Source organism: Amaranthus tricolor, chromosome 7, assembly GCF_026212465.1.
Source record: "Amaranthus tricolor cultivar Red isolate AtriRed21 chromosome 7, ASM2621246v1, whole genome shotgun sequence".
In the NCBI taxonomy this organism is placed as follows: Eukaryota; Viridiplantae; Streptophyta; class Magnoliopsida; order Caryophyllales; family Amaranthaceae; genus Amaranthus; species Amaranthus tricolor.
The window spans coordinates 19738577-19751069 of record NC_080053.1 but is presented as its reverse complement, the minus strand read 5'-3'; the positions used below and the strand labels follow the sequence as shown (position 1 = coordinate 19751069).

Here is a 12493-nt window from a genome sequence, read left to right as displayed (position 1 = left end):
TAAATATTATCAAACTTTCAATCAACTTTTTATCTATTTCTATCACTTGTCAAATTGTGAAACTAGAATATGAGATACTTTTTTAGGAAAAATTGAAATTTGTAATCTAAATTTGTCAATTTTGAGAAAAAAAAAAGAAATTTATAAGAAAAATCAACAACTCACCCCATGTGTCCACACTTTCCTCCACCCTTTTATTCATCGCATTCCCCCCTCTTACCCCACCCAAAGAACACCAGTTCACCCCATCTTCACTCCACCCACAAGCACAATTCCACCCCTATCTTCCGGTGGAAGTTAAGTGAGGCGGCTAGAGTTGCTGATCGAGGGAAGGAATGGAGGTCAAGCTAGGTAAAGGGTGTCGAAAGGCGTGGGGAATTGAGTAGGGGTTGGCCAAGGATGTTCCTTTTTAGTATTAATGATAACTACACAAACCTTGTCATTCTCAAATTCTTCATTTATGATTTCATTTGAAATTTAAATTTAAAATGGAATACTTGTTTCCAAAAACTACATAAAGCTTTTTCTATAATGTATTTTCATATTAATGTACTATTTTGTCCTCTTTAATTTGCATCATAGAGCAATTGAATTAATTTTTAAAAAGTGATGATAAATAAAAACAAAGAATGAATTGTGTGAATGAAATTTAAACAGTGTAAGAATATATGAATAAGATTAAAAGAAAGTAGTAGGTCATTATCTAAAAATAGAAATGATGCAAATTAAATAAGACATACCAAAATAGAAAATAATGCAAATTTAATGGGATTGACCAAAATGAAAATGATACAAATTCAATAGGACGGAAGGAGTAAATAATATAGCTTGTCAAATCTCCTCCTGATTATCCCATGACATGAGTTTCTGTCTAACAATTAAAACATACACTACCTACCTAAAAACTTACCAAGTAAGGCTTTCATGCAAAATACAAGTGCTACAACACAAATCCATAACCATACATAATCTATTAATAGTCTTAGACATAGTCAGTCAGCACCATATTCTATCAAATTACATCATTACATGTGCTACTATGCAAGGCCTTTCGGACCCATTCCAATCATCGGTTCCAAACTTCCAATCTCCGATTCCCATCGACATTGTTGTCAAACAAGGTTAATATCAATTTATCATAATATACAAAGAAGAAAACAAAAAATGCTTTACATTATTTCGCGTGGAAAAACTCTTTAAGAAAGAAGACGTAAAAACCTTGAAATCAAAATTCTAGCGTTCGTGACTTGGATCCGCAGCACCCGTTGGTGAAGCTGGTTCGTATGTCACGAAACCTCTTCCACCGAAAACAGGTCTCATAAACTTATCATCAAATTTCCGCCAAATATGGTGTACGGCACCAGTAGGATACTTCATTAGCAAGCTTAAGCCCCTTCTTCGACGTTGAGGATCTTGATCCCCGTTCTGATCCTGATCTTGATTTTCGAGGAAAGGGATATCTAAATATTCAAGGCTTGGAATATCAGTTGCATCTGATAATGCATGTGCTGGAGCTCCCAAAACGGCTTTGATCAAAGGCTTCGTTACAGTACCGAACAACTGTTTCCAATGGAAAACGATCATATGCATGAATACTTGATGATACAAAAGGTTATTCGGGTGGATAACGTAAGTAGACTAAAAAAACAAAATGAACATGAAATGAGTAAAACGGACCAGGGTACTAAACAGAACAACGATAAGAGTACAGCTGATCATCAGCGCTCTCTCATTTGATACGGGCACTCCAGAACCTGATGAAAACTGCAGAATAAAAGCGTATTTTAGAGTTCGATACAATATATTTATATAACAGCTTTGTTTGTTAGGTCATAGGACGAATATTTACCGCGTTGTAGGACAAAGCGACAGTAACTGCACCTCTCATAAGTCCTGCCCACCATATTATGAACTGAAGTTGCAACTTGTCAGAGAAAACTAGAATTATTTCAAAAAAATATCAGATTTTATACAGAAATATTGAGATTTACCTGTCTAGATAGATCAATTTTTTGTTCACTATTCTTCCGAGTGTAATTTAAAATATTTGCTAAGGGGAAGACAAAAGCTGCTCGTCCAATCAAAACTAAAGCCAGCATGGAAGAACTAACAGCAAGGTAAGTTCCTGCACTGAATTGATTAACATCACCAAATTTAGTTTTTTGCCATCATAGAAAAATGGTATTTTTTTGCTTTCTTTCTAAATAAATCATCTCATTTTTCTTATCAGTATCCAAAAGGCGCACAAGTCGCAGAAAAGGCGCACCTCTAGCTCGGATCCAGTATCTCGCTACGCCTAGACTCGTGGTAGCATTTTCATGGTCGCCTCTTATCACCTCGAGCCTAGGCGCGGCTTGGGCAAGGTTTTTAAAACATACCAAGTATTGTTTCCCCTACAATTTTAGCAATGCAACAGAAGCCTATTTGAAGTTTGGAACGGAGAAAGATTCATGATGAACCTACCTCGAACTGCTCTCCTTCCACTTGTCAATGTCTAGCGTATCCATACCAACATACAAAAAGATGAAAGTTTCTGATATGAACGACATTGTTGCAAAAGCATGCCTGCAATCATATGTCAACCATTTAGAAAAATTCTTAAATAAGCATAATTATAAAATGAATATGATTTTTCTTTGATTATCCTAATATTTACAATATGAAAACAGATAATTATCTTTTGCACATTTGCCCTTTCCCGCCCTTCATTATTTGATGATTTCAAATAAAAGAGTTAACCATGTTAACACTGGTAGATAACGAAAGTTAGTAATCCCTTACTTGGCAGTTATCCTTGAGCTTTCCGTCACATTATGCCATGTATAATGTGACATGACAACTCCACAAAAGAATACTGTCAAAATACCGCTAAGACTCATAATCTGCAAGGAAAAAAGGAAATTTGAATTTATGCAAATTTTGGTTTAAAATATTGTAATAAAGTTCTACATAAGAAATAAATACTAAAGCTACAAACTTAATGACATTTCAATAAAAAAAATTGTAATAGTATCTTTGCTAAACAGCAAACCCTTGCTAAAAGTGCCTTGCAGCTTGCTAATGAAATTATGAGAGATTTATGATTTTGTATTTACCTACAAAGTAAATAAAATTGTGCAAAACAAGGCCACATCATATCGCTGGTTGGATTGTAAAGGCTTTTAAAACTAATGAACCAATACTACCCACCCACTCGTCACCCGGGTCGTAAAGGGGTAAAAAAAACATGTTTTAGGTTGATTCAAGGGATGTATCATAGATTTGGATGATACTTGGAGGAACGACAAGTCAACAAAAGTATCATTCTTATCAATCATCATTCTATTACCACATCATCGTGACCATTACTACAATCGCGACGGGAACCGCATTTTTGCACTACAATGTGCTCTTAGTGTAAAGTATTGGTTCTTTTGCCGTATTTTACGAAGTGTATCTAAGAAACTTAATGATGATGGGATGCAATAGGCAGAAAAAAGATTCACAAGTTTCTTCTCATATCATTAAAGAGGCTTTTAGGACCCCCTCAAAAGATCTGTAGTACTACTTAAAAACACTTGTTCTCTTATAATACACTAATAGTAGTTGCTTTCATATTCAAATGCAATGGAATTATACATTGTGAAATATAAATGTATGTGAAATATAAATGTAGTATGATTGCTCTATTATATGTGCAATGGAGCCAAAAAATTTATAGTTCTTGGTTTTCAAATTATAATGGAATAAAGAAAAATGGCTTAGTAAACCTTGTACACTTCTTATTTATGTAAAGTTGCAAATAAAGTTTGAAAATCGAGGGTCAATTGAAAACACCATGTTATATATCGAAATTCCCCCTTTCCTTGCCTAGATGGCGAACATTTTCGTGGCATAGTGGTAATCTAATATTGTTAATTTATAATTGCTCTATTAAACAAAGTAAGGCAATACGATCTCCAAACAACCTTTGACCTTGGAGGAACTCTGGCAAAATCAAAAGGCAGTTAACTAGGCATGACTCAGTGCAAAGCCCTAGTCGAGGCACAACGCAGAAAAGGCATATTGGCAAGCTCGTACCTAAATTTCTACACAACCAGCTCTATGATTACCGTTTACAGAGAATCTTGAAAAGATACAACTTTTCCAAACTTAGCTTTTCATAAATGTAGGGGAAGAAGCCCTAAATCAGAGGCGGATGCAGTGGGAGTCAGTGCTGTCAAGTGACAGCACATAATTGTAAAATACTTCAACTACAAAAGGTAAGAAGTTGAGCTGAGATGGTAAAATCTATAGAATATCATGCAACTTGTCCAGGTTCGACTCTCAGTTGGCACATTTTCTTTCCTTTATTTTGCAATCCTAATCTTCGCCCAACTACACTATTTTCCTACTTTCTTCTACTATTCTTGCTTTTACTTACTTTTTTTTCTTTTCTTTTCTTTTTTTTCAATTTTTCTTATTTTTAATTTCTTAGACTAAAGACAAATCTATAGGGCCTTGAGACATTCATAATCTCTTTATATTTTCCCATCATTCAATTCTATCAATATTTATACTCTCAAAACCAAACACTAATCTCAGTCACTAAGCCAAAATAAAATAAGTATACCAAAAATTATATGATTATGTTATAATTTAGATTATTATCACAAATTAAAACATGGATTTTCAATATAAAGCAACATAATAAACTCACAATCGCTTAAAAAGTAGTGAAAAAGAGTCTAAAATAGTGAGAATAAGTATAAATAATGATATCAATTCAATTAATTTAAGGATATCGTTATTTTAACTAGAAGTAAGATTATAAGAATATGGTTAATTTACTTTCATAATGAAAATTACGCCTAATATCTAGATTTGTGGGACAGTTCAAAAGCGATTAATGCCTTAATTGAATGATGTAGAATATAATGTTTTCTATTAAATTAGTAACATCACTTAAATTTTTTCTAGATCCGCCCCTGCCCTAAATAGACATATATCAGAAAATAGATTGTAGGGGTGAGTGTGTGTGGGGATATGTGTGCATTCAAACACATGCTGGTGTGTCAATATAAACCAAGGACTAGTGTTCATAGATTGTACCTCAGCTATCATGTAAGACAAATAAGCCATAAGCATCATAAGTGCAATTTCACGATCTGTAGAATGTCTGCGATGGATCAAGAAAAAAGGTATAAGCAATATCTTCATCTTAGGACTTAATCGATTGACCGTTGTAAGTTCAAATGACAAGAGTTCACTCCACATAGTCTAATAAATATCAAATAAATATATACATGAAATCGAAACTTTAATTATAAGCCCATCACCTTCCAATATAGAGCTTCTTGATTATAAAAGCACTCAACAGACCGACCTGTGTTAAAGAATGCAAATTAGAAAACAGTTGCTAAATCAAATACCGACTTAGACAATCAGCAAAAGAAATACATTACATCCCATCTTGCAAAAGGCTAAGCATAAGAACATGGACAGTAGAGATGAACAAACTAAAAAGTTTCAGAATGCAATCTCTATCAATGTTCAAACCCCTGGCTTTATTTTGGTTGGATGGACACATTTTCTAGAGAAAAACACAGCAGAATATTAGTTTTCTTTGTTTGGTCAGACAAAAACAGAGAGGGGAATAGGAAGGGGGAAAGGAAAGTAAGGAATAGGGAGAAAAATGTGTCATCTTTTCCTTCCAACGGGAACATCACAGCGTTATGCATGAACCACAATATAATATCTTATATGAAAAAGGAAAAAAATTCTTCCCTCAGCGAAACTATTCAAACCTTTACAAACCAAACAAAAGAAAATGTAACAAACGTTTCTTGAGGTATATGGCTTTATCATATGCAAACACTCTGTGTATTGTTTCATGTACCCATGTCAAACACACAAGTCCCAACTCCTTATTCTTAAAGAAAATGTAGTACATAGAGATGGCAGAGAATCGTGTAAAGTAAACATAAGAAAACAAGTCAGCTTGAAATAAGTACATATATATTTGAAACATATAAATCACACACAAAAGTCCTCAATTTTAGCAATTATAAGCCTTGAAGTATCTAACAATTACTATACACCCATACCCAACACTTCTATCGATTTCTAAGCAACATAGATCACTAAATGATTTTAATTTTTACCAGCTTAATCGTTTTATAAACATGCATAGTATAACTCAAATTAGTTATCTTGAAAACTCAATAAGGAAACCTAAACAAGATTTAATTTCTAAATTACAATGGCTTTAACAGGTCACCGACTATAGAGCATCAAAGCGTGACAAAAAAAAGGTCATAAAAGTAATATGATGAATTTTATTTATAAGGTGAGAACCTCATAGAATAGGCACCAAGACAAACCCTAGCGGGATAAACATGAAATTCAATTAGAAGTGTTCTATATTATACGACCAGCCTAATGTCATTCACATGGGGGTAACATGTAGACAAATATCATAATTTGCAATTGCAACTACAAAGAAACGTTGTTGCTGTAGGGCAGTAGATGAGAAAGACACTAAGATGACCTGTAGCTCTATGACAAATTTGTAAAGGAAATATTTGGACATTTTTGTCCTTTGTTATCAAGGTTGAGAGATTGTGTCCATTTATGATTCAACTTTGTCGAACATCGTCAAATTTTCAACATACAACAACTTGATAAGAAAAGATAATCTAGACAAACATCATTTTATTTTGTAGAACGAACTAGAAACTTTGTCTAAAGAACAAATAAACAAAATTTAAAATTAAGTAGCCTCCTACATCACTCCATTCACCATGAACCTTAAAATGACAAACAAAATCCAAGACTATCGGGTGAGGTTAGCACAAAATGCTTTCATTAAGTAGATATGGGCAACAATTCAATTCCAATACCCCCCACCCCTCCCAAAAAAAAAAAAAAACAGTAAAGGACCAGCTAAAGACTCTCCAGGCGTAAATGCGTAATACAGTTCAGTCCTGGATCAAAACCATCCTGTTAGGATCACAAAGTAGTTCATAGCTAAGACTCCAATCCGATCTAGTTTAATGAATTTTATAATCAAAATTTATATTTAAATTAAATAAAAAACAAATGGCCATGATTATACCAACTTGGTCTAGGCAGCTTTACTTTACATCTAAAACAAAAAGAATAAATGATAGAAGTGCTAGTGCTAAGTCCCTCTCCTTCCAACCCGAAGTTTAAGTTGTTACAACAATTCTAATACATAATAAAAGTTTGGTTAATTTACCAAAACAAATCTTGCACTGTAAAATAGCATTTTAAATTGTATTAATACTATAAAAAGACCTCCTTTTAAAAAAAAACTAAAAATGGACCTATAATATCATACTAACATTATAAATTGACATCGAGGATGTATTGATTTTGCAGAATGACTTAACTTTGATAAGATTTAATACTGACAAACTTCGTCAGTTCCCAACAATAGTAATCCAAGTCATGCAAGACATCAACAACGGGATAACTTTTGAAGGTACATTACTACATTCTTAAGTACAATAATTACAACTTACAATAACACCAAGAAGTGTGCTTGTGATGAAGAGGTACAAGAAGGTCCCCAAAAATGCAAGGGCAGTCATGGTACCGAGGTTGCTGAGATCAAGTGATTGAACTGCATTGAAAAGCACAATTGAGGTTGCATCATTTACAACTCCTTCTCCAAATACAACACTATAAAGAAGTGGTGTTTCATCCTGATTTAGGACCTATAAAGTACCAAGAGATAATAGTTAGCAGACAATAACTACGTAACATCATCATATATTCTTTTTGATTGACAAACATACCTGCAAGGTACAAACAGAATCGGTTGCAGACAATATGGCACCAAGGGCTGCAGAGGAATCAACATATTAGTCCACATTTAGTATATGAAGAGAACAAAAGATACTTAATCTTCCATAAAGAATTACCCAGATAGTCATTAACACTAAGCTGCGTCAATCCAATCTTATTCAACAAAAATAATACACCTGAAAAGTTCAAAGGAAAAACAATCCTTTAGATGCAAATTTTCTTAATCATATGCTTTGGATAAGAAATAAAAGAAACTCCAACTAACACAAGATCCAATGTCCTTGATAACAAAAATTATGGGGTTGCTTGATCAATGGCTTTTGGGTTGGTTTTTGGCTTTTTGGTTGGTCAAAAAGCCAAAAAAAGTATTTGAATTCGGCTTTTTAGCAAGCTGAAAAGCTTGATTTTAAGCAAAAATGAAAAGCTAGTTTTGTTAGCTTTTTACAATGGCTTGTTGGCTCACTTTTCCTCTAATAAGAGGCCAACATTCATTGCCTAATTTTACCAAACATTTTCTTGAAATGCTTATCTTGCAAGCTTAAAAAAGCCAACAAAAACAACCACCCCTTTAAGATGGCAAAAAAAAACAACTAAAAAAGCCAACAACCAACAACCAACAAACATTTTCCAAACACCTGTGATAAAAATCAAGAATTGGAAGTTCATAATAACTTTGTTGCAGTCCCCAAAACATAATTTGCATATTAGATCAAATACTAGTCAAAATCTTTCATAAATCCGGAAGCCTGAGAGTATTTTCATTTGATTCCAAAAATCTACACCAATTTGGTTATATAATGGCAAGCTACGTATTTGACCAGTATTTATGGAGCTTACTAGTCACTACATTGATTTAAATCTTTTCCATAAAGAGATGACATTGAAACAACACTTTCATGCCTCCTTTTTCCTTTTTTGACCCAAACTTTTTCAAGAATTGACGCAAGGACAATCAAAGAACTACTTGCTAAAATTAAATACCAAATGACCCGAGAAATCATAAGTCTTACCCAATGAGATCAGGCAGAATGATATTAATGTGCCTAGCACCCCAAAAGACAATATGGTTGCGAAGTTCTTGAAAAATTGCTTTTTCTTAACCTGAAACCTGAAGTTACACATTCACGGAAGAAATGATGTTGATATTAAAATCTGAATGCATCTGGTAAAATTCGAAAAACAAAATCGAAAAATATGCAACAAACATTGCTAGTTTTCATAAAACTTTTGTTTAATTGGGGCCAGATTCTGATACAAGATTATGCTATTAATTCAAGCATTACATGAATCATTATGATGAAAAGACAACGTTAAGAAAACTAAGTGAGGTGCTTAAGCAAATAGCACATATATTTAGCCATGATACATTGATCAAAGCAAATCCAGAAAAGGAAACATACCCAGCATTGAAAATGATTGGTGGCAGCAAGTAAATGAAGAATAACTCTTCATCAAACTCAAGTATGCGTGAATTCTGGCCTTTACGTAGCAATAGTACAACACCTCCAGACACCACACCCTAAGTCCAGCAAAATATTTGATTAATAAGGGAATATACACGATATAGTTTAAACATCAGACTACCAAAACAAGCAACATCATTTTACTTCCAAACAAATAAGCATCACATTAAACAATAAATTCAAGAAATGTCTATTGTACATTGCCCAAGTCCATTTTGACAGACATTAAACACTTGGCCTATATTAGCGTAAGACATAATTCTGCACTTTGATCTCTTTATAATGAATTTTTCATTTACCGATGATGAAGCTAACATGAATAGCGCTCGCCAAGGCCTTATAGAAGTTACCACCCTAGTTATAAGATATTTAACAGTTGGTAACAGCAAATTTTATCATAATAGAAAATTTATACAACACACCCTTATTATGATGCCTCAAGGAAGCTCATATCTAAAAGAGAATCATATATGAATGTCTTTCCCAGCTCCAAGTCAATTGTTCTCAAGAAACCATGGATGAAAAAGCAATTGATGAACCTACTACTTGGCAACCCTAAACACCAACACTTGAAGATATGAACCTAGACACACTCCAATTAAACCCCAAACCCAGATATTTGAAGTAAAAGTTGATTCACATCATTGTTTTACAAGGTAGATAAATCAACCATTTAACAACAATGAGCCTTTTAAATTGAGGCACTTACTCAAAAACAACCAAAAAAACCGAAAATTGAACAAAAAATAATAACAATTAAAGCCTTAATCCCTAACTATATGGGTTGAGAAACCAAAAATTCAAATTCCACATAAAATCCAACTCAAACCCACCTAAGATCATTGCTCAAACCAGTCAAAAAACTTCAAAGTTTCCAATAGGGGAGAATAAAACAACTGTAGTTTAGCACTAAACAAAATCAAAAAACAACCCACAAATTGCAATCAAAAGAAAATCAATAAACCCACAAAAGTCGAACCTTTTAAACAACAAAAACTTCAAAATTTCAAGTGAATATAATGAATCAACTTTCTTTGAATACTAACACAAGTCAACCAAAAAACCCAAAAAATTAAACTCAAAACAATTTCTCCAAGACCCGCCAATGTTCAACCCTCAAATAACAACAACAAAGATCAAAACATGAAATGGGTATCAACAATAAAACAAAAAAAAATCATTAAAATGGTGAGAAAGAGAGGATACCAATAAAAGAGAGGTAATGGATTCATTTGCCCAACGATTTTCTTCAAGCAAATGACCAATGATAATACACAAAATAAGTAAACTCACAAACACAGTAATTGAAATTACTGTGCTTGTATCAAATGTTGATTCATGCAGTAAATTTGGAACACCAAACATCTTTCTATCTTCCTCCTCCTCTGCTTCAAAAGATCTGCCTAATTACAACAACAATCCAAATTCTAGTTTTTGAGCTTCACTGGTAATTATTCTACAACTTTTCTTAAAAAGAGACATCTAGTATAAACAAACAAATGCAATAGTCATTTAATCAGTCAAATATAAATGATAGACAATAAATTACTGCTTTTTAAAATGTGGGGAGAACAACTAAACATCCCAGGTAGTACTTCCCCTGTCACATAAAATTTGGATATTTTTGTTTTTTTTTTATTTGTCCCATTAACCTGAACTTATTTAGTACTGTCTCCTATTCAACTCATGTATTTCATTTTCTTTTATGGTCAAGTCATTTTAATTGTCCCATTTCTATTTTTGGTATGGGTTTTTGATTTTTATGCCCTTAATAGCTTTATCCTATTTTATTATACTCTCCATTACTCATACTAATTTTCCTCTCTTACATTAAAAACTCATAATATCACTCTCTTTTCTACCCTTAGCGTCCCACTTTTGACTCTCCTTAAAATCCGTAAAAAGTCAAATGAGACTCTTAAGGTGAATAGGACTGAGTATTTTTTTCATAATTCACATTTATTCTTTAATTTTCATATACATATCTAATTTATATTTTCAATATATATATATATATATATATATATATATATATATATATATATATATATATATATATATATATATATATATTCACATATTCTTTTAAGAGATAATCTTACCATGAAACGCTCTGCATACATAGGTTGAATAAATTGATTAGTATAATTTATTAGTATATGAATTTTTCTTAAAGTTGTCTCACCAACTGATAATCTTTTACGAGTACACCTTATACTTTTTTTACTTTTTGTTTTAAATACCTTACTTGTGTTAATTTTCTCGCTTATTGTCATTGAAATAATTTTTATATTCCCTTAAATTCATTATGATTGTCACCTTTGGATTCGACACAAGAATTAAGAAATTGAAGATACCACATAAAGTAATACTTTCATGTGGTATTTTGACATAATATACTCTTCAAATTTCAATCTATCATACCTATCACTTAGGATATTGTTTGTAATTATAAATAATATTCGTGAGGATAATTTGGTAAAAAAATCTATAGCTTAAAATGGAAAATGGACAATTAAGGTAAATTGAGCAAATAAGGAAAGGGGACAATTATAGTGAATTGAAAAGAGTACAATACTAGTATAAAAACTCATACAATACACAAATTTTTAAATATGGAATAAATAAAAATATAATGAATGATGCAATTATATATTATTGTGATTAAATTTACCGAATAGATAACCTTTTAAAATTAAAAATAATTACTGATGATTTATTTAAATTATTTACCAAATATAGATTACTTTTTCACTCAATTAAACACATTAAATTCTAGGTTAGGCATATAAAATTTCTAATAAATTATATAAATATTTACCTAATTTAGCTTCAATTTAAAACAAAAAAATCGAATTCTAAATTAGCTTAATTTTGTCATGTAATTAATTATCATCCATGAAAATAATTATATTTGTCAAGACTGTTAAAAAATAACATTTGTAATTATATATGAGTATGTATAATATGATACTATGATATAGGAGTATGATTAAAAGTATACATAATAAATTACAACTAGTCTCTTAAGAGCGTCTCTTTAAGAGACGTATCTCAAACCCATCCAATTAATGATTAATGCCTATTTATTATATTCTTAATGTCTGCTTGCATTATCCTTAATACTTACTTACCGTATCTTTGATGCCTACTTTCAGCATCTTAAATATATACTTACATCAATCTTAATGTCTAATTACAATATTTTAAAAAACATATAATGAACTGGCCAATTAAAT

At 32.0% G+C, this 12493-nt stretch overlaps 1 protein-coding gene across 1 annotated transcript; it reads right to left on the bottom strand.

The window, feature by feature from the left end:
• Positions 1-755: 755 nt before the first annotated feature.
• LOC130818936 (sodium/hydrogen exchanger 2-like) lies at positions 756-10815 on the bottom strand. The gene is made up of 14 exons (XM_057685215.1): positions 10461-10815; positions 9192-9310; positions 8802-8899; positions 7908-7967; positions 7782-7828; positions 7506-7700; positions 5298-5344; positions 5071-5137; positions 2782-2882; positions 2464-2565; positions 1992-2130; positions 1850-1912; positions 1678-1764; positions 756-1560 (listed from the first exon to the last, which is right to left on the bottom strand). Exons 1-14 carry the CDS (start codon positions 10617-10619, stop codon positions 1234-1236), a joined length of 1611 nt encoding a protein of 536 aa, XP_057541198.1. The 5' UTR covers positions 10620-10815; the 3' UTR covers positions 756-1233.
• Positions 10816-12493: the final 1678 nt, after the last annotated feature.

Coding starts and splice junctions, on each gene's coding strand:
- LOC130818936 (XM_057685215.1), bottom strand. CDS start 10,619: ATGTTTGGTGTTCCAAATTTACTGCATGAATCAACATTTGATACAAGC. Junction 2,883..5,070: donor TGTCTTACATGATAGCTGAG/GTACAATCTATG, acceptor TTTTCCTTGCAG/ATTATGAGTCTTAGCGGTAT. Junction 2,131..2,463: donor TGGAAGGAGAGCAGTTCGAG/GTAGGTTCATCA, acceptor TAATCAATTCAG/TGCAGGAACTTACCTTGCTG.